Below are 22,352 nucleotides of genomic sequence, written 5' to 3' on the forward strand. Positions count from 1 at the left end.
TGTGAGATCTCCCAAAACGTAAAACCTTTGCGAGATCTCGGTACAAAATGAAGACTTTACAGCAGAAACACGTCTATGTGTCTATAGTTTTTTGGTCTCTGTAGATGTAAGATGAAAACTGGAACTGTCTACACTGACAAGCCCAATCAAGTGGCTGGGATAGTGAACAGGAACATCTGTGCTGCATATGGACTAGAAGTCTCCCAAAACTGATAAAAGACACCACCAAAAGTAGTTGAGAAAAACAGGGCTAAGGTCCTTTAGGACTTCAAGTTTCAACCAGACATAGTGGTGGCTGAGCCAAGGAGCAGAAGAACAGTTTTGATATATGTGGCAGGAGTGACATCAGGAAGAAGGACAGAGAAAATGCAAAAGTACTAAGAGCTGAAGGAATAACTGGAGCAGATGTGAAGGGTAAAGTGGCCCCAGTGGTATAGTAGGATTAGGAGCTGTAACCCTGAAGTGGCTCCAGTAAATTCCAGGCATAACAGAAGTCTCTATTCAGATGATCACAGTCCTAGGAACAGCTAAGATACTCCTATAAGCCCTCAAACTCCCAGACCTCTGGTAGAGGACCCAAGCCTGAGGAACAGGAGTGAGAGGGAGATATATTTTTAGCTTAACATCCCAACTAAAATCATACTGAATTATTGATACGCCTTGCTAACAAGCTAGCAATCCACTGCTAACCTTAGGTGATAACTGTTGTGTGTTAATTTCTCTTTTTAAAGGTTATGTCTAATCTAAAACCTAGCAAACAACCAAAACAAAATAGTGGTGGCATTTTCAAAGTTAATTTTTCTAAACTTTCTGATTGACCGTAGCTCACTACTGATTAGCCTGAGTTTAATACCTGCAGCAATTATTTTGCAGAGGGTGTATAAATGGTAATGGTAAAGCAACAAAGAGCCTCGGGTGCAGGGTTTTGCAGCAGATGCAACACACTAAAATACACAAACTATACATAAAACCAGCTTTTAAATTTTCAAATAAACATTTATCTATCATCCTTATAACAGTTATGTTAAAATAAAAATGGAAGTGGTTTTCAGAGGTTTTAAAACATGACGATAATGTTAAAAATGAACTAAATAATGGCATTAGGATGTCATTTTACACCATGTTCTTACAGAAATTCAGAACCCATTATGCTTGTTTGCCACAACTACATCAACTGTTTAACATCATTGCACTACAGAACAGAATTCACACTCATGCTCATTTGGAACATGTTCTTGGAATTAAAAGTTTCAAAGATCAATTGCACCAGTGGGCTCATGCTCTGACTTATAGATTATGCATTTGAAATTATTGCCACCCCCATAGAGCCCACTATAATGCCTTAGTGGAATTTTGGAAAACAATTTCAACCTACAATTGAATGAAGTTCTAGATTTGTAATGGGTGAAAGCACACTCATATGGACAACAATGTATCTGGCCATATTGTTTTCACTGTGGCAGTCAAAAAAACAAATGTTTAAAACCAGAGTTTTTAACTTGACCTCATCAGTTTCCACAGCTAAAGGGTTCCTTTCTACATTTTCGTCATGTCCAGCCATGTCAAAGATAAGAACATTTCACAGTCTTTGCTCAAAGTGTTACATTTGAATTTGTAAAGAAGCACTCTAAAGGGTTCAAGAGGCCAGTGTGATTAATGAATGCCCCTTCACTCTTTTAACACATTTCTTTGAAAGGTCATGTAGAATGCTTCTGTTTTCATGGTAAAAAAAAAAAAAACCCTGTAAATTTATCATGTGGTGTCATATTTAATATCTTTATTCTCCACTTTTAGCTAAAGAAGAGACTAAAAAATACATGAAAAAGTTATAAGGAATACATTTCCAACAAAGTTTTTGGAATGCTGTGCTTCAGGAACTACATTAAATACATCTGAAATGGGTGTAAAATACAGAAAGAAAAGAAAAAATCAAAGTAATGAAATAGTGCTTCAGATTTAAACCCATGCTCCATATAATAAAATATTTCTAAATGTCAAGAGGAAAGCAGCAAAATATGATATGGTTTGGATAAAAGACTTCCCACATATAAAACACTGCAAGCTTTTGCATAACACCTACAAGCATTTTCAGAAGTGAGGGTACTGTTAACATCCTCAACACTCTGATATGAAGCTGAAAAATAAGAAACAAAGTGGAGCTCATCTGTGTTGATAATGATTTTGCCCAATGACCTTGACAAACTGCAAACAGCCCATTTCCATGTGCAACGTTGCCCTGGGCTCTTTTTAATCCTCTGTCTTTGGCTCTATAGTGTTGACCCTTTTAGCTGCGCTCAATTTGTTGGTTACAAGGCAATCTCGATCCCCAAAAAGAGTGGGTGTTTTCTTTTCAAGTGAGATATTTTGCATGAAATGTCGCAGCTGAGGTTTTGCCTCACACTGACCAACTGCTCTTTACATATTTTCACTTTCACCCAGGAGCTATGAGGAATCAACCTGAATTTTATGTTGCAGATCACATCAAAAAGAAGGCACTCTTCACATCATAGCCAGTAGGAAAACCCTGGACTTACCTTTCACATATTCAGGCCTTCTTATTTTGATCACCATTTTGCCTGCCCTGCCCACTTCATTTTAAATTCTCTATCATCACTGCACAAGCCACAAAAATGGCACCGTCTGAACTACTAATATTCAACTTAAGTCAGATCTTGTTTTGCCCCCTCAGTTTTATTTTACCCCCTTCCAAATGTAGGTTTTTAGTAACCTATAAAAAACAGGAAAAGCAAAGCACACTAATAAACAAAAAACTGATCAAACAAAAATGAGACACAGTATTGAAGACCTTTTTATGGTCACATATGAAATATATCATGGCTTAACCTAATCAGCTCTCAGATCCTGATGTTGCTAACCTTTTATTTTATTGTTTTCCATTATGTAGTGCCAAAAAAAATTTCCCACCTGTTTGACTAAATTCTTTTTCTTTTGAAATGTGGATTTTGCACATTTGAAGTAATAACATCTCAAGCTTTGAGCAAGCATAAGTTATAGATTAGCATCTCAGATTGTCTGTCTAATTATAATGATCATTTTTTTCGCCTGTCGCCTGTCATTATTCATATAGTGTAGTTGATATTTGCTGAAGAGGTTATGTTTCCAATAACCCTCAGAGAACAACACAAAATGCAGTCAAGCAAATCAAGCAAGAAAGCGTTTTTGTCATGCTTGCATTAAAGTGCAAGCTGAGCTTCAAGGAACAACGTGTCAGGTTTGATTAATTAGCTTTCAGAGATACAACATTAAGTTTGTTATGATAGGAAGTGTGATATGCTTCCACAATGTTTTTTGTCTTTTTTTAAATGAATCTTGTAAAAGAAATACATGATATTTTGACTTCTCAGTGGGCATCACTTTACATTACATGGTTTAAGGTTAGTTTAGTAATTTTTGTTGTAATTTAGGGTTAAAATTCGTTTAAATATCATATTTTGCAGTGTAGTGCTTTTAAACCAACTCTGAAGTCTGTCACTTCTTATAACACAAGATCATCATTTTATTAATTTCCCCTGTAATTTCATAAAACTGCATTTAGAATGGACAAATATCCCCTTATTGATTCTCATTTTGTGAAGCCGCATTCTTTTATGCCAGATTGGTGGACAGCATTAAGAGTCGTGTCCACTTTTTCCTTGACCACACCTAGACACCTCCAGTGTGCTTCCTGAAGAAGCAGCTTGAGGGTAAATCGTGAGTTGCTTGGAAAAGACATATACATTAAACATGCCATCTGTCCTGTCAGTCTCTTCAGTTTGTAATGAAATGTAACACTGACAAGCAGTCAGAGCCAAAGTATAAAAAGAGTGGAGTACATGTGCCTCAAGCAGGGGTGGAAATAATAAAGTCATGATTGTCATTACATTAACAAGCAGAGATGTATATTTCAAAATGTGTATATGCACACTGCCTAAAGAAGTCTCCCCTTTAACCTGAAAACTGTTATTATTAAATATTCTGTGAGTTCTTTTTGTAGCGTTTTAGTAGTGTTAGTGTTTCACAAAAACGTCATGTGTAAATTTAAACATGAAAATTGAAAAAAAGAAACAAGACGAGGAGCTACAAGAACGCACGAGGCGTATCAAGAAGGAACATAATGACAACTGGTTCATGCGGAGATTCCATGAATACATTGCAAAAACAGATTTACTGTAGTAACAAGATAACAAAAAGTATGAAATACTTACTTAATACTTAAACTAAACTAAATTACTTGGTTCCTCTTCCAGTTTTGAATCAGGAGATGGACACTATCTCTACTTTTAAGATTAGGCTTAAAACGTTCCTTTCTGGATCAGGTGACCCTGAATCCTCCTTAGTTATGCTGCAATAGGCATAGGCTGCTGAGGGATTCCCACGATGCTTTGAGTTTTTCTTCTCAGTCACCTTTCTCACTCATCTATAAATGGTATGATTAATTTGTACCATTGATTGTGGGTGTGTTACCCAGCCAAATCTCTTATTATTATGAGTCGTGTATGTATGTGGTAATTTGTGTTGATAGGCCTCTCTGCATTAAATCATACTTGTTATTAATCCCTGTCTCTCTTCCACAGCATGTCTTTTGTCCTGTCTTCCATCTCTTACGCCGACTGGTCACGGCAGATGGCCGCCCCTCCCTGAGCCTGGTTCTGCTGGTGGTTTCTTCCTGTTAAAAGGCAGTTTTTCCTTCCCACTGTCACCAAAGTGCTTGCTCATAGGGGGTCATATGATTGTTGGGTTTTTCTCTGTATGTTTTATTGTAGGGTCTACCTTACAATATAAAGTGCCTTGAAGCGACTGTTGTTGTGATTTGGCGCTGTATAAATAAAATTTAATTTAATTTAACTGAAAAAACACAACTCTGTGATGTTTCCATATGTCTTTTGACATAGGCCTCTACAGCTAACAGTAAGAGGAGCATGGCATGTCAAAATAGCTTACACATTAATGAGAGGCTGAACACTGCTTTGTTATAAGATGATAGATATTATTCACATTACCAGTTTTGTTCTGGTTGATCAGTATATACAGGCCATGGATCAATATAAAGAACTCTACATAGTGACTCTCTGATATTGAACTGTGAATATCTTGATAGAAAACACAAATATTTTAATTAATGTAAGGTTTGGTGATCAAGCAGCTTCCAAAAATGTGTTTCTCAGCAAGAAGTAGACACTACTAAAAATATTGCTATACAAGCAAAAGACAGAGTTCTTGTTTTAAACAAGATTCAAAATGTTGAAAGGATTGGGAGGAACTATGGAAAAACTACAAGACATCCCACATAATTCAACTCAAAACAGCTAGGCTGGAAATGTTGCTCGGGCATCCTAATAGCTTTCTGTGTGACAAACGCTGTGTAAGATTCTATTTGAACCACTATCCACGATCTTATCTAGTGTTTTTCTCGACTTATTGACCACTCAGTGTGCTTTAGATGCAACCCATAATACACCATATTTCGTAAATTTCACCAAGTAGTTTTGATGCCTGGGGCCAATTGAATATTTTGATTGTTTAAAGCCTAATTAAAGCGCATATTTAAAACAAAAGTGTTAAAATGAAATGATTCCAGCTTTTTTAATTAATGGGTTTAAAATTATGGAATACTTGTGTTCATAAACCAATGGATTCAATTATGTGACTATTTCATAAACTGCCGCAGGCTTTTTGTGTGCATGTGTATCTAACTGAGTCATCATACTGTATGCTCACTATACATTGACAAATGTGGCTGCACTCTTCCATGATAATACTCCAACTTCCTCTAAATAGATAGTAAATAGATTCAAATCCTCAGCTCAGGGGATGAATCCACCGCTGTATAATTTCTCAATCAAGTAAAAGGCTGGTTGTTGTTTCAACAGCCCTAAAGAAAGGAGAACATCCCATGGAAAACACAGAATTAAAATCTAAGAGATGTGAATTACAGTTTAGGATTATGCATGCTAAGAACATTGTTACACATGCTTATCTGAGCATAAAAATATTGAAAAATCTACAAAATCTTACACACACATGCAAAGAATAGAATTCTTTCTTTGTGAAGTAAAAGGCTAAGCATCTAAGGATAAGCAGAGGGGGATATATAAAAAGCAACAAATGTAATTTTAACCAGGGAGTCTTAACTCTGGGCAATGTGCTATGTAACTGGGCTAAGCAGGGGCTTTGTACAGTGATCCACATGGTGTGTGGCTTTATAAGAGGGCAGATGGTACCACTCAAGCAGGAAGTGATTGACATAATGACATGGCCGAGCATGGAATGTGGGTGTATGTGTGCACTAAATAAGTGTATGCGTGCCTGTGTATTTCTAAAGATACACCCTTAAAATGAATTCAAAGACATCTCTCTTTTTCTTTACTCAAACCCTGCTGTTCTTGTGTGCGCTTGTGCAGATGCATGCAACATCGAGGCACTTTTTGTTTTGCATGTCGTATGCGTGTCTTATCTACTAATAGGTGATGCAAGGCACAGGCTTGCGTAATGATTGTGCAGTGATCATAACACAAATTACCACATACATACATACACGACTCATAATAATAAGAGATCTGGCTGGGCAACACACACACAATCACAATGATACAAATTAATCATATCATTTATGGCTAGTATTGAAAAATGCAATACAGATGATATTCAACTTAAATAACTTAAACTTCATTTATCTCATTCATCTATAGTCTCATCTTTATCTACTAATGAGTTACACTATGCCTTAAACCAAAAGCTTAATGGCAAGACAACAGGCGGTGATGGATTCCTTTGCTGAATTTACTAAAAACTCTCCATGCTGGTACCACTATTCATCAGAACTGTGACAGAGATCAAAAACAATGGTCTAGTTCCTTCCTATATGAGCACGGATGCAATAAAATTATTTCTAAAACCAGATTAAGATCCTACTCTTCCATTAATAACAGAGTTACTTGCCTCCACCATGAATTAATACTGACATTAAAATTATTGGTAAGGCACGTGCATCTAGATAGGAAACAGTACTCCCCTCCATCGTTCATAATCACCAACAGGATTCATCAAAGGCTGGCATCATAACAACAATGTCAGAAAGCTACTCAATCGCATTAGCCTGTCACAGCTTGTCAATAATGGCGTAGATGGGGAACGTCTGTCATCCATCGGCACTTGTGTGTGTGTATTTGGACTGGTTACCTCGTCTTTCTCTTTTAGCACCCAGTGTTCTTCTTGATGCTTTGGAGGACTCTGGAAGGTGGGGAATGCCTGTCAGTGCATGATGACTGATGATGATAACTCAAGTAATGTCAGCTATATGTCATAAGTTTTTAGTTTTCCTTTCTCTCATTTTGCATCCTTTTCTTTTTCAGTGAAATGTATATCAGGTGAGTGATGCAATATGAACATGTTCAGTATAATCAATACCTACACATGCATGTTGTTTTTATAATTCACGTAAACGTCTGTTATGCTACCCTTTTATAATTTTTGCTGCACTATAGACTTCTTAACATATCTTTAAAAAAATAAAGAAAATTATATTAAAATATCCCAAACACAATTCCTTTAAAAGTAAATACTGAGCTGCCTTGGCAGAAATTTGCCCTCTTGGAGTACTTCTTGTTACTATTATTATTATTTGGATCTTCACTCATAATTCATTGACAAGTGTTGTACTGTGAATATGCTCAGCAATTAAAGCTGGGATATTCTTTCAGTAATATGACTTTATTCCAAATGTTGAAAGAGGTGGCTGAGTGCCCACTGTTCTTCTTGGCATTTGGAAGACTTTGGAGGACTCTGCATGGTGGGGAATGTCTGTTAGTACATGATGACTGATGATGACAAAAGAAGGTAATGTCAGTTATTTTTCATAAGTTTAAGTCTTCTTTTCTCTCATTTTGTATACGTTTTGAAGTGAAATGTATGACAGGTGGTAAAAAATAATATGAACATGTTCCCTTGTAAAGATGCTTGGCTAAGATCTGCAGAAAAGAAGGTGGATTCAAAAAGCAGGAGTTAGAAACTAAGAAACCTCCAAAACTTAAATCAAATCCTATTTTCGTACAGCCTTTACACTAAAACCCAGGAACATTAAAGAAATAATTTGAAAACATTGGCAAATACTTCAAAGAGATCCAAATTTACAAGGGATTTTTAAAGAACCACCAATGATAACTTATAAGAGAAGTAAAAACATTAGAGATAGGTTTGTTAGAGCTTTCTGGGACCCTAAAACTCCAGAAAAAATCTTGATAACTCATAATCTACCAGGTAATTTCAAATGTGGGTTTTTAAAGACCCTATTAGTGGCAACATCATTGACATAAAAGGCTCTATCACCTGCAAAACTAAAAACTCATCTACATGATACAGTGCCCATGCAATAAAATATATATAGGAGAAACATCCCACCCTCTAAAAGAACGAATTATTGAACACAGAAATTCTACTAAGAGGAATGATTTAACCAGTCCTGTTGCAGTCCTTATTGTTGGTAATCATAGTTTTCTCCATTTGTTCACAGTTTAAACCACATTAGCCAGAGGGACACTATTTACAACCCAGTGCCAGAAAAGTAGGTGTGGTAACCTACCTGGCACTGTGTATACTGTCAGCAACTTGAAAAGGCAGCTACACCTTGAATATCTGCCTTTTTTTTAGTAAGTTAACCAGCTAAAAAGTAAAACATGGAGATGGGCTCATGTTAGGATGGTGAGTCCCCGAGAAGTCAATCAGAGGCAAAAACAATAAAGCCCAGGTTTTCCATAGTCAAATCAAAGACAGTGCATCCATCCATCCATCTTCATCCGCTTTATCTGGCACCAGGTCACGGGGGCAGCAGCCTAAGCAGAGAAGCCTAGACCTCCCTCTCCCCAGCCAACTCCTCCAGCTTATCCGGGGGAACACCAAGGCGTTCCCAGGCCAGCCGAGAGATATAATCTCTCCAGTGTGTCCTGGGTCTGCCTCCTCCTGGTGAGACACCTCACCCAGGAGGCACCCAGGAGGCATCCTTGTCAGATGCCCGAACCACCTCAGCTGGCTCCTTTCGATGTGGAGGAGCAGCGGCTCTACTCTGAGCCCCTCCCGGATGGCTGAACTTCTAGTAATGATGAACAGAAGGAGGAGGACACAAGTGGAAGGTTTTGTGAAGTGGTCTGGGAGAAATTATCTGCTTTCTGAATGTGAATAAGTCCAAAGAGATTAACTTTTGAAGGAAGATGGCAGCTACACAAACTGCGTCTATCATGGGACAGCATGTGATGGAGGCTCCTGGGTATCCACATTGACAACAGATTGAAATGGAAGACCAACACTGAGGCTATGGAATGCAGTCTACTTAGATGTGGTCTGCTGAAGGAGCAGCTTGGTACTTGTAACTGATTCCTGTCAGTCACATGATTTATGACATTGCATGCAAACAGTGTTTCCTTATGTGATGCAATCATAATTCATTCAAAGGCCAAAGGATATCAGTGACAAACCTTTATTAATTTTAACGCCTACTGTTATTCTTGCATTTTTGAGTACTCTAGAAGATGGGAATGCCTGCCAACACATGATGAGAGACAATAATAACCCAGGTACTGTCAGTTATGCAAATTATTTATGCAAATGTACCATTTATAAGATTGGGGAAACCTGCAGTCAGCGGAGACTGAAGAAGTCACTTGGGTGAATGACGAAACGTTTCTTCCACAAAACGCTACGTCCAGATGAACAGAATCAACTTTTGGAGATAATGTCAGTTATCTGTCATTCGATTTTAATTATCTTTTCACTCATTTTAAATTATACTCTCCCTTGTAGGTGAAAGTTGTGTTAGGTGGATGACACAATACATAGTCTTCAGTCATTGAATGAGCTTTTTGAGCAGGCAGATTGTAAAGGGAATTTCACAAGAGTACCTCTTTCCTTTAAATATTATTAATCCCACTATACAGTGCTGTGCAACAGTCTCATCCCTCACTTCTTTTAGATTCTGCTTCCAGAGAGCTAGACTTGAGCAGTCTTGAGCAACTCTTCTTCCGGCTTTCTGAAAGTCATTTTTTCTGTGGACATTGACTGCTTTTTCACTCATTTTCAGGTTTGGACAATATGACCTCAAATCAAAATCATGATTAACTTAACATTTTACTTTGATACAATTAATGAACAATTATTATTATTACTGTTATCATCATTTGGCTCTTGTCCTTATATTTGATTGACAAGGCTTGTGCCGTAAATTTGGGACAATATTGACAGAATTTAACGAGATAAAAAAAAAATCAAGAAATAACTAAGATGAGCAGGTTTATGTCATTTATAAGTTGCGAATGTCACTTTTGATTAGTATTTGATTAATTCCGCTCTATTTTTCTTTCAAGCATTGGTTATTGGCCATTTTCACAGGAATTTTCTTTTGATTTCTGCATTTGTTGAGCCACTTAAGTTTGTTTGTTTGTTTATTAAGCCATCCAAGGGATGAACCAGTGTAGTGTCTTCACAAAACAAACAACATAGCAAATTTTAAATTGCATCTTTAGACAGTTTGTTACTTGCAGGTTGTCACAAAAACATCTATTTTGTTCCCATTTCTTTGAATCCACAAAAAATATAAATAATTAGACAGTTTGATAGTGGGAACATTACCATGTTGTATTAAATTAACTGATTTTGCGATTTTAAGGAAAACCGTGGCAATACAATTAGAAGTATTGTCAATGTGTAAGTTAAAGTCAACGACCTAAATGAGCTGAATTCTCCGATTGGAGAATTTATTTTGGAATTCTGCAGGGAATTTAGGAGTTTGGCTGATCGCAATATAACTAACTGAATTTTTGCATACAATTATGAATGATAATTCAAAGAAATGAAATAAACCGGAAGCAGATAATGTTATATATATAATATTTCCAGTTTGGTGCTTTAAACATGGATTTAAGTGCAGAAATACAGTACAAGATAACATGACAATGTGCAGGCAAGTTCTTTTGGTAGGAGACCTCAGGAGAGGTGGAGAGTTTATGTCTCTCAGCTGGCTTCATAGTGCGTCTACCTGAAAGTGCTGGAAGAGGTGGCTGGGAAGAGCGGCATCTGGGAATCTCTGCTTAGATTAGTGTCTCAAAAAAGTCTCAATGATAAGCCTGCAATGTGTTGGTGTTGCAATTGTTTTTTTTTTGTGTTTCAGTCCCCATCATTGCTCATTTTGGTATAAAACTATTTTTGTAAATTATAACTAGTCAGATTTTTCTCATAAAGACAATGTATGATACATTTATTAGCATGTAGACTATGTTTTTTTCAGATGTTGAAACCTGTTAAGTTCAAGATTTCAGGGATAACCATGTTTAGTTTTTGTGTTTCAGTGGCCACTGTAGTTCCTGGAGAAGCATGGGCTGTGGGGAGTTTCTGCAGGATCATGATGAGTCATGATACTTGAGGCAATGCCAAATATATGCCATGAGTTTTTAATGTCATTTTCATTTTAGGGTGACTGTGGCTCAGGTGGTAAAGTGAGTGGTCTACCAACTGGAACTTTGGTAGATTGATCTCTAACTCCCACAGTCCACATGCCAAAGTATCCTTGGGCAAGATACTGAACCACTTTTGTTCCCAATGCATCAATCGGCATTCGAGTGAATGGATATTTGCATGTTTTAGCTTGTTGTTCTCTTTTAGTGCCCACTGTTCTTCTCAGCTCTTTGAGGAGTGGATTGCTGGTATTTAAACTGTTGACAATGGTTTGTTGATCTATCTATCTTTCAAACATATCTCTTATGAATAATATAAAGCCATTTAAAGTCAGTAAGAAAATGTCCATCACAAGGTCGAAGCTGCAATCATTGTATGGCAAACTGATTTTTATATTTATGTGTCTCATTGAGATTAAATATCTCTTTTTCAAGAGAGACCTGATCAAGATGGCAGCAGAAATTGCAACAAATGTAACAGGACAGCTCTATAAAGGCATTTCAAGTAGGACACACATGTACAATAATGCAGAGTTACAAGTACATATGCAAAACAGAACATTTCTTTATTTTATATATAAATTCCTGTTAACCACTGTGTATTTATCAAAAAAGAGGATATTAGACACTGAAAAAAGGAAAGAAAAAAGCACGAAACCCTGGGAATCACTTTTTGGCACATGACCACTTGCATGCTGAGTGATGACGATATCCGAGATAACTAAACCCACCTACAGTTCATTTAAATGCCCGCGCACGGTTCTCTCCGAGCTCGTCACAGTGTCTCCCGTTGCTCTGTATTTATAAAGAGCCCCGGTGAGCAGAAAGGCACAAGCGTGCCTCGTCTCTAGAGAGGCAGAGCGCGTTTCAGCGACTTGGAGACGTCTTTGGATGAAAGAGCTGGGTAGCCGCTGCTGAAGCCGAGAAGCAGGAGCGCAGGAGTTTTAGCCCAAGTTCACCGCAGCAGGTCGTTGTGCCGGCGACCTTAACTCAGGGGTGAGTTCTTGTTTTACTTCACTGTCCTCCCTTTATTTTTTCTTCTGTCTCCGTGGAAAATGGGGCTGTGCATTCCGCTGGTGGACGAAGAGCTTAAGAATAAATGAAGCGCTCTTTAACTAATGTGCAAACCAGTTTTATTTCAATATTATTTGTCATGCACAGCAGTAGATTTGGCAGCCCTTTGCTGCTGTTTTTTATTTTATTTTATTTTTATTTCTGGTAGCAAAAGTGTCACCAGAACTTGTTGCTGAGAAAAATAAACACTATATCCGCGGTCTATGTGAACATTTTACGATTTTCTGTCGAATGTATTCAGTGAGAGGAGCAGTGCAAAATAAAATTATTCTATAGTTTTGAATTTATTCGCCCTTAGATTTTTCAAAAAGTAATAAAGGGCATTTTTAAGCTAGATGTCGCTCTATATTTAATCGATGTCATTTGGTCGTCTTTCCCAGTTAATCTTTGTTTCCCGAGCATTGGCAAGTGTTTTTCTTAGCAACACGCAGTTTCGCTTTTGGACTTGACAACAGAAATCAGACATTCTTGCTTTCACAGCTAGGGGGTATTGGAAAAATGTGTAATTTCGTTCTCGGTTTTTTGTTTTTATTTGTTATTTTTATTTATCTATTAATATTTTACATTAGTATAGGTGTTTTTAATAAACTTCTCATTTGTTCGTTTTGTTGCTTCTGCAAGCAGAGTGGGGACAGTTCCCGAAATAAATCTCACCTGTGTGTTTGTTTGACGCCTTGCCGGATAATCTCTTAATCCGCTAAAACAATGCTGTTCGGTCCATATTATCACCCTAACATTATTTATTATGTGCAGCCTCGATGTTCCCTTTAACAACATGGCACTGAGGTATAAGGGGCCGACCTGTTAAACTAATGCTGCCAGCTACCCAGTTCATTCATTTTCTTCGTGGCAACTAATATGAGCAACATGTGAGCACAACATAAACATTAGTAAAGTTTTTAATACTGTCACTGGCTCCTTGAGAGGAGACGACCTCCGATCCCCCTTTTCTCCCATTGGTTCACGCCATATTGAAAACTTTGGTGTAAAAATGAGTTATAAGTGGGAAGTTTATCCCTTTAAACGGTAAATTATTAGAAATGAGTTATTAAAAATGAAAACATACATGCAAACTTTGCAGAAACAAACTCAACCAGGAGTTACCAAAACATTAAGAATTAAGGAATACCTAACAAGTACTTAATAACTCTGGAATATTATAGTAGATCGTGATTTGAGTCAGATATATGTACGTACACATTTGTCAACGAATACGGGCAAGCTATATGCCACATTGCATACAGCTTAGTAAACAGTTGTTTGCCCACTCTAGATAATAGCATTGTAACCTAGTTAACATTTAGACGACTATGACCACTATGTTGCCTAACAGATAATCGTTCTACCCAAACCAGACAGAGCGGCAATCTCAAAAAAGATTTTAATCCTCATATTCGGAGCACATTTCCATCACTTTCCACGTCTGTTATTGGCAATTTCCTATCTTCGTGGGGTGCAGCTACAAAGGAGGATTAAAGGGCCGCCCAGCCTATAAAAGTTACTCCAGCACCTCAGGAGAGCTAAGCTAATATTTATGGATTAGTGGCAGTTTTTCCCAAGGCTATGAACTGAAGCCATGACCCCGCCCCCCGGAATGTGTGATTTCACTTGTACGGGAGTGGTTGTTTGATGAACTGATTCAACTAAAAGGTTTACATGCCTTTAGTACGGTAAATATTGGGAAACGTGCATATTGTCATGAGAGCTTTGGAGAAGTTGATTTTCTGTCAAGTGGATTTCTGAAAAGTAGGCAAGAGTTCAAAAAACCCTCTCTAGATTTTTTTTAAAGATTTTGTTTTTACCTTCTTTTTTTTTTTGGAATAACCAAAACTGGAATGTGAAGACCGTCAGCGTTCAGAGGGGCGCTGACCTTGGTGCTGAATTATTTCTGCTATGCAGCAGCATGCCTGCCCTTCTTTACTGTCTGCGTAGCGGGCGCACTGAGCAGCTTTACTTGAGTGCCTACTGTACATTTGCAGGCGCCATCACCCACGCGACCAGATGTAACGATTTCAAAGAACAAATGTAGTGGCGTTGTATTAAAGAGGTAAACGCATTATTGTAGCGTCGTGAAGACTGACACGTTTTTTTTAATCATCTGTAAAGTTCATTGGAAGTGCAGAGGCTTAAGCATGTGGTGAAAGACAATGCACTCCAGACTGGTGTGTGTGTGTGTGTGTGTGTGTGTGTGTGTGTGTGTGTGTGTGTGTGTGTGTGTGTGTGTGTGTGTTAATTACTGAAACCTCAAACAAAAGTAAAACCTTAGCTATTACCTTACCTGTGTTTCTAATGGTAAGAGCAGCAATCCTACCATATATAAGTACGCCAATCCTGTGCTTAAGCATGCAAAGTATATGTAAATGATTCATTATATCAAGTACCCCCAGGAAATCATAGAGATCAGAGAAAATATTATTAGATCACTGTCACTGGTGCATCAACTCAATTCCAGAGTATGATGTATTAAGAAAAAGAAATAAGTCCAAATTGTACCAGGTTCTTGTTCAAATGCAGCAGGAAATTTTTCCACTAGAGAAATCAAATATTGACATTCCAAAGTGCAATTAATCTTTCAGTTTTTATATACTCAATATTTGCTTTTTTAAACATTACAGAACATGGCCATGTGATAAGTAGGATAATATGCTTTTCATGTTTATGACAATATTTTGCATCTGTAGCTCAGCAGGACTTAATGATCTGTGTAACATTACCTTGTGAAAGCACTCTGCTTTAATGACTCATATACCCCTCTCTGACTGATGTTAAATTAACACACTGTAAACAAATCATGCTGTCAATGTAATTTCATTCAAAACTAATAGAACTTTTATTTCCCTCCTCCTCTTTCTACTTCTGTTGCTTTCCAGAAATCTTCCTGAGGACACACTTATACACACACAGACAAGCACACACAATTACACACAACAATACACAGGCACCATGCAGGAGTCGGAGCCTACAGTGTGCCAGCTCCAGCCCAACATCATCTCAGTGCGCCTTTTTAAGAGGAAGGTTGGCGGTCTGGGCTTCCTGGTGAAGCAAAGAGTTTCCAAGCCACCTGTCATTGTGTCAGACCTCATCCGTGGTGGAGCAGCTGAGGAGTGTGGCCTGGTGCAAGTGGGCGACATTGTTCTGGCAGTCAACAACAAGCCCCTGGTGGATCTGTCATATGAACGGGCCCTGGAGACACTGAAGAATGTGATGCCTGAGAGCCATGCCGTGCTGATTCTCCGTGGGCCTGAGGGCTTCACCACACACCTGGAGACCACGCTTTCTGGAGATGGGCGCCAGCGTACAGTGAGGGTCACACGCCCTGTGTTACCATCATCAAAGTCCTACGAGCAGTGGTCCCCTCTCAACGCATTGAGCCCTGGGCAACAGCAGCAGGTCAACAAGGATAACCAGCTAAGAGCCATTGAGAACCTCTCCTCTCCATCCATCACCCAGTCCCTCCTACAGAGGGGAGGCATGCAAGGCCAAGACCCCCTGCTGATGAGGGATGGGGGCCGTGGAGCTCTCCTGTGCAACGGGCTGGAGGAAAACAATGAACTGCTCAAGGAGATTGAACCAGTGCTGCGCCTCATCAAAAACAGCAAAAAGGAGATCAATGGAGAAGGCCAGAGGAATGCTGGGAGAAGAGATGCCGAGATTCAAGTGGCCTGGTAATTTGTGATGTGATACAACCTTATTGATCCCTTAGTTAAAGTGTCTTTGTCCACCATCCTCTTCACAGTGAGGGTTGCCGTCAGAGACCAGATAGAATTAGACTCAGGATGCAGTTCAAGGACTCTTAAAGATGGTGGCTATTGGATGACACAAGAACTTGCACCTGGTCTTGTGATTGAAAGTATCCCTGTTCACTCTGCCACCCCGCAGATTCTGAACTACCTGACGCATCTGTGTTAATTAGCTGTAATAGACAGTCTCTCATTCAACTAATATGACTCAGCTTACAGTGCCAAGTAATTATCGTCTGCCTGCTGGTCTCTAGCAAGCCTCACTTAAAATAAAATTGCTCACAACATTTCTCAGGACCAATTCAGTTGGTATTCTTCTACTGCTGAACAAGCTGATTTATGTAGGCTTACAAATACATCCTTTAAACAGTTTGGCAGTTTGTCAAACTTTTGCTTTTTTATAGATGTAAAGCTACTTTTCTTTTTACTTTTTACTTTTTACTTTTACTTTTTTTTTTCTTTTTGCTTGCTGTATGCATTGAGGCTGTTTAACCAGGATTAAAATACACAGCATGTGAGCATTTCCCAGTAGGCAAGTGCTTTATCAGTAATGGATGCGACTTCCTACATTAATCATGGATAATTAATTAGTTAATTAGTTTTCTGTAACATAAAGCTTTACAGAAAAAAAAAGTATTGTCTATCAGTTTGTAAGTGAGCTGCGCTTCTTATGAACAGCCCCTCTTGGATATAGAGTTCAGGTCCTGTGGTATTTATGCATAACAGTAGTTTTGAAAAAGTGCAAAACTGGTAACAATTCTGTTTATTTTACACATTTGACTTTTATTTTATGATTTATTGAGGAAGACTTGGATTTCTTGCAGTTTGTTTAAGTTTTCCCTCTAGATGAGTTTTTCACAAGGCTTCTAAGTCAGGGATAATATAACATCCTCGATTCAGTCTACATGCTCTGCACAGTGTACTGTTATCGGCGTCTCAGTTATCTACCATTGTACTCTCACGACCAATTGAAATCAAATTGAGGCTGCAGTCTCCTTGAATCAATATCTCATTCTTGACCAATCCATGTGCATCCTCCTCTCTTTCATAAATACCCTTTGAGTGATTCATTGCCTTCTTGAGAAACACGTGCTCTGAAAAGACAGAACACAACAAAAGGAAAAACCTCAATGCAAAAACAGCAAAGTGTATGGTTAAACAACCGTACCTAATGCTGCCACCTGTGCTCCCACAAATAGGGATTTAAATACATTTGATTGTGCATGCTGAGATTTGTTCAGCACTGGTAAGAGTCATTTAACTTAATTCTATTTTGCTGTCGGAAAATTATTTCTAAAGAGATGCTGAGGAGAGAAAGGTTAGAGTGATGAATAATACTAATATATTTTTTAATACTAATATTTTTTTAATCTCTGGTCATCTTTTCATTGCAAATTATACCTATTTGCACAGAAAATAAACTCACATTATAGCCAGTGTTGCTTGTTTTCAGAGGAGAAGCAATTACAGTTTCACAATTAAGCATGAGGTTGAGTCAGAGCTAATGACAAATGACACATGCAACTTCTCTCATTGTTTCTGCATGTTTGAACTCCACCTCTGATTTGTGGGGATGAATATGATCTCGCAAATTGCGGCAATAAAGAGATACAGTGTGACAGGGGGTGTGAAAGGGAGAAAGGATGCCTGTGAGAATTTACAATTAGCATGCACGCATGCTTATGGGGGTGGGGAGGGGGAGTGTGAAAGAAAGTAGGAGGCACAATGTGCGTGGGCGCTTTCGATTGGAAGAACGCAAACTTGAAATCACACAAAGACGACTTTGGTCTCATATGGTTTGTAAGAGCGGCAGCTCAGGGATATCCCTTCCCCCCTTTCTCATTCAATCTCTTAGGATTAGATAGTTACAGCTCACAGAGAGCTCTCACTGTTCATATGTTTTTTTCTTTTATCTCTGATGAATAACAGCCGTTCATACTGTAGGGCTATTTACTGAAAGAAAAGCAGATCTGCGGTCAGTCACCTTGATTCACCATCTGTTTATGCATCTCTGTGTCTGATTTTCGATTCAGGAAAACACTTAAATCTGTATTTTCTTACTATTACACACACAAACAGTTTAGGCTGTAGAATTGAACTAGTAATAAACGCATGAATTTCTAAACAAAGACCACATAGGCAAGAGATGCTAAACGGATGTTTTTTGACTACCACTTATTTGCATGAACTTGCAAAGTATTTTCAGTTCAATTTAACAACTTAAAAGTAGCAGAAACACTTTTGAAATGAACTTAAAATCTGTGTTTTCAGTGTAAAAGTTTAGTCACATAAATGTGTCTGACTGAAGCGGTGAGCTCTGCCTGTCTTTGTGCACCCACTATGTTCTGAACAGAGAAATTCCTTCGTGGGTGTGCAGAGCTTTTAAAAATTGTACAGGGTTTCCTTATTTAACAGTATTTTAGAGTGTCTACAGATCTTCTTTTTTTTGTTCGTTCTTTGCAAAACAGAATGCTTGTTTGATGTGTATGTGTATGCATGTCTTGGATGAGGTTTTAAATTAAAATGAAAGATTAGTTTGCACCAGATGCGAGTTTATACACCTGACAGAAAATTGTATCTGACTTCTAGGGACCTTGGCGTGGGAAATGGCACATCCCCACAGCTGGTGCCAGATAATGACAGAATGCTGGAAAACATGCCGGTGGTGCTTAACAATGCTGACACTGACAAGGTAAAGTGAAACAAATTCCCAGCCCTTGAAATGATTTAGAGTGAAAGAAAGCAGGTGTAAGCATAAGTTTTTCATCTATACTTTGATAGATCAAGAATTTGGAAAATAAACCTTTTTGTGTTCCCTGTGTGTTCGAGTCTTCCTGTGCAGGCTTGGTTAGTTCAGCTGTGTAATGCATGTAAATCTGTGACTGCCTTTATGGTTCTGTGCCCTTAAAACAATCATCCACAGTGTTCTATGGTCCCATGCATTCACAAACTGAGCATGCACATCCATGTTCTTTTTACATTGTGCAAAGCCTTTGCTTAAGATCCTATCACCTAGACATTAGATCCAACCATCAGCAAGATTGTGCAGCATTAAACCCAGATTATGCCTTCTACACAGAAGGATCTGGCCACAGGTCTAAATGTCAGCGATAGGGATAGTAATCTGCACATGGTTATCCCACTTCAAGGACCCATCAATGAGACAGGATGGCCTAATGAATGCGTGCAGCTGCTGATCTGTCTCGCACCATCAAATGTGACCCCTCTTAAATTGATCCATCCTCTCAGACCTCCACAAGAGAGAGTGTTAATGTGGATGCTTGAGAGAATATATGTACGAGAGGGTTAGAAAGTGGGAGGGAGGGGAGATATGGATGGTGCTTGATAACAGAGTGGAAATGTTTAATGGAGTAAGAAGCCATATGTCTTTCATTGTCGTGTGTAGTTGCTAAAGTTGAGGAAGCCTATCTGCCTGTGAGAATGTGTGTTTGGGAACTGGAATCAATGTGTGTCCAGTATATGTGCACTTACTCATGCAGCAGGAACCTCCCCTGCAGGCGTTTTGCTAGACACTCATACTAACTTTGATGGCTCCCTGCTTAGTACTTAATGTGACAGACTCAAGTACAACAATAAGTTCATTATAAACACAAAAGTTAAATAGTTTCAGAAAATGGAGATGATTTTTTCCCCTTTTTGAGTACAAAGATTTTAAGTGACACATTGATGCCCTGCAAATTAGTTTTCTCACTTTGGTGAAGGATTTTCCATGTGTCTCTCACTTAAGCTTCTGCATAATTTAATGTGTAATAAGCTGACTGAAAAGGCAAGGTGGTGGGATGTTCTCTCATATTCAACCGTCTAGTGATTTATGGAGTCACCAACTCTGATACTCCACTGAAAACAGAAAATATGCCTCTGTGCTTCCTTTTTTTGCACATTATGGCTTAATCGTCACTGAAGAAGGCATCAGTTGTCAAATCAGAAATGTATTTGTCTTCAAAATCTAAAATATAGAACATATCTCTTCTCTCAAACTCTCAATTTCATTCATTTCTCTATTCATATCTACATCTGTCCTGTGTGCTTCATCTTGATTTCCCATCAGAGGGTTTTGTTTGGGTGGGTGGGGAACTTTACTGCATAACCACATTTACCAGAAAATGATTATGCCCCATTATGAAATCATTTTCATCTAATTAGCTTCAATTATCTTAATTTCTAGCACCATGGATCCTCCCTTCCGACATAACCACACCTTATTCTTGATATTGAGGGCTCATGATGGATAATAGGATTTAAAATAGGAGATAAGTCTGTGTGTAATATCTTGGGGAGGACTGGGTCATTTAAACAGATAAAGCATGATACATGCACCAGCAAATGCTTTTTTGACATTAGGCACTGGAACATATTATTTATGCAGTTTTGCCATTCAAAATACTTGTGGTGCCAACAATATTATCAGTTGAAGACTGTAATAGCAGCTGTTGCTAGCAGATTTTATCAATAAACTGCAGACTTTGGATGGAAATCCAGTTTTCTTTATTTTTTTGTTTTATTCTTCTTTATTTTGTTTTGCTGCTTATCACCCTCAAGTCTAACAAAGACTTCGGCAGACCTTCACTGGATTAAAACAAAACAAGATTAAACCTTTCTTCTATTCCCTCCGATGAGAAATGTTTATGTCTTATCAGACTTAGAGTGCTGATTTATTCATGAAAGTGGCCCGTTTCACATGTTCCCACACCAAACTGGGCAAAAATGCACTTTCATGATGTGGTTTGAGATTCTCACTCCAAACTATGTTTAAATTAACAGATAGCAAAACTTGCAACCAGATTATGGGAAGAGCAAAAGGAAACACCATTCCTTAAGTGTCTTAAGACCACTGGCTATGGTGTGATTATGTTTTAGGTTGTATTATCTTTGCATTTGTAAACAGTGACCATCTTTGTACAGTACATTGGGTCATAACAAGGATGACAATGGGCTAGTCTTAGGCAATCACTTTTTCCCCTTACCTAACTTGAGCTGTTACAATCAAATAAACAAACGCATAAAATAATTCATTTTACCTGGAAGTTAAACATGTAGGGAGAATTATTCTAAAAGGATCTTGATGGCAGAAAAAATCCACATCTATACTGTATTTAGCGATTGTTCAAAGAAACGCGGTTCTCTGAAACTTGCAGATGGCGATAAAAAATAAAAATAAAATGAAATAAATGTAAATGCCAAAGCTATCTTCCAGCCCGTGAGCAACAAGCCTTACATTCAAATGATACACAACTTTTATTTCTTTTTTAAGTCAGAAAGGCTTAATTTTTCCACATCTGAAATACTTTGCCTGTTTGATGTGCATTCTCCTTATGGTACAATGATCTTTCATCTTATCCACAACCTCACGTCATATCTGAGGTGCTCGGCGGGGGTTATTGTTGTTCGAGCATTAAACACACTACTTGTGTGTGTAAAATCAGATTCTATTCAAATTGCTCACTCCTTCCTACAGTTTGAGAGGACATCAAATGACAGTGAGACCCCACAAGTGTGACACTGTCGGTATTCATTGCTCCAGCAAGCATGCGAGCAAGTATTTCAAAAGCTGCACCACTGTTTGACTAACAAAGCTGTGGAAGATGATGAAAGAGCTTCCAAGGTGTGCAATTGATTACTCTGATCTTTGGCAATCATTTGCCGCCTTCTCTAGGAGCTCTTACAGTTGGCTTTGGGGTTAAATTGCAGCCATTCATCAGTCAATAGCTACAGTACTGGAAAACCGTGTGAGCCTAGAGTTAGCTTGCCATCAACCTGCTGTTAAATGCTGATTGCCTTTATTCTGGAGAGAAATGGAGAAAGGAAAGAATGCAGATGGTTTCTGTGCATAGGCCTGAGTGAGAGAGACATAAGCACAATCACAAATCAATATTCCTTGAGAACAAAGGGCTGAGGTTCACTGAGGCAGCCAGTTGAAATGCTTTCAGATATTTCACATAGTATTCTTACGTCAAACTCTCATGTCCAACTTTATGCACTCAAATCCATTTCCTGGCAGTGGGAGGTCTGCGTCACTTTTCAACTTACTTTGGTATGACTCCCAGTTATAAACAATCTATCCAGTTTCCACCAAAAGTAT

At 38.3% G+C, this 22,352-nt stretch overlaps 1 protein-coding gene across 1 annotated transcript in view; it reads left to right on the top strand.

Annotated features, from left to right (window-relative positions):
- The first annotated feature begins 12,180 nt into the window (after window positions 1-12,180).
- Window positions 12,181-22,352, top strand: part of nos1 (nitric oxide synthase 1 (neuronal)) — a 41,495-nt gene continuing 31,323 nt past the window's right edge. Inside the window, exons 1-3 of the mRNA XM_005928872.3 lie at window positions 12,181-12,434; window positions 15,383-16,177; window positions 18,842-18,944. Coding sequence (XP_005928934.1) covers window positions 15,456-16,177; window positions 18,842-18,944 — 825 coding nt within the window. The 5' untranslated portion in view covers window positions 12,181-12,434; window positions 15,383-15,455. The remainder of the gene's footprint in view (window positions 12,435-15,382; window positions 16,178-18,841; window positions 18,945-22,352) is intronic.

Source organism: Haplochromis burtoni, unplaced genomic scaffold, assembly GCF_018398535.1.
Source record: "Haplochromis burtoni strain Fernald_Lab_line unplaced genomic scaffold, NCSU_Asbu1 Contig_111, whole genome shotgun sequence".
NCBI classification, from domain to species: Eukaryota; Metazoa; Chordata; class Actinopteri; order Cichliformes; family Cichlidae; genus Haplochromis; species Haplochromis burtoni.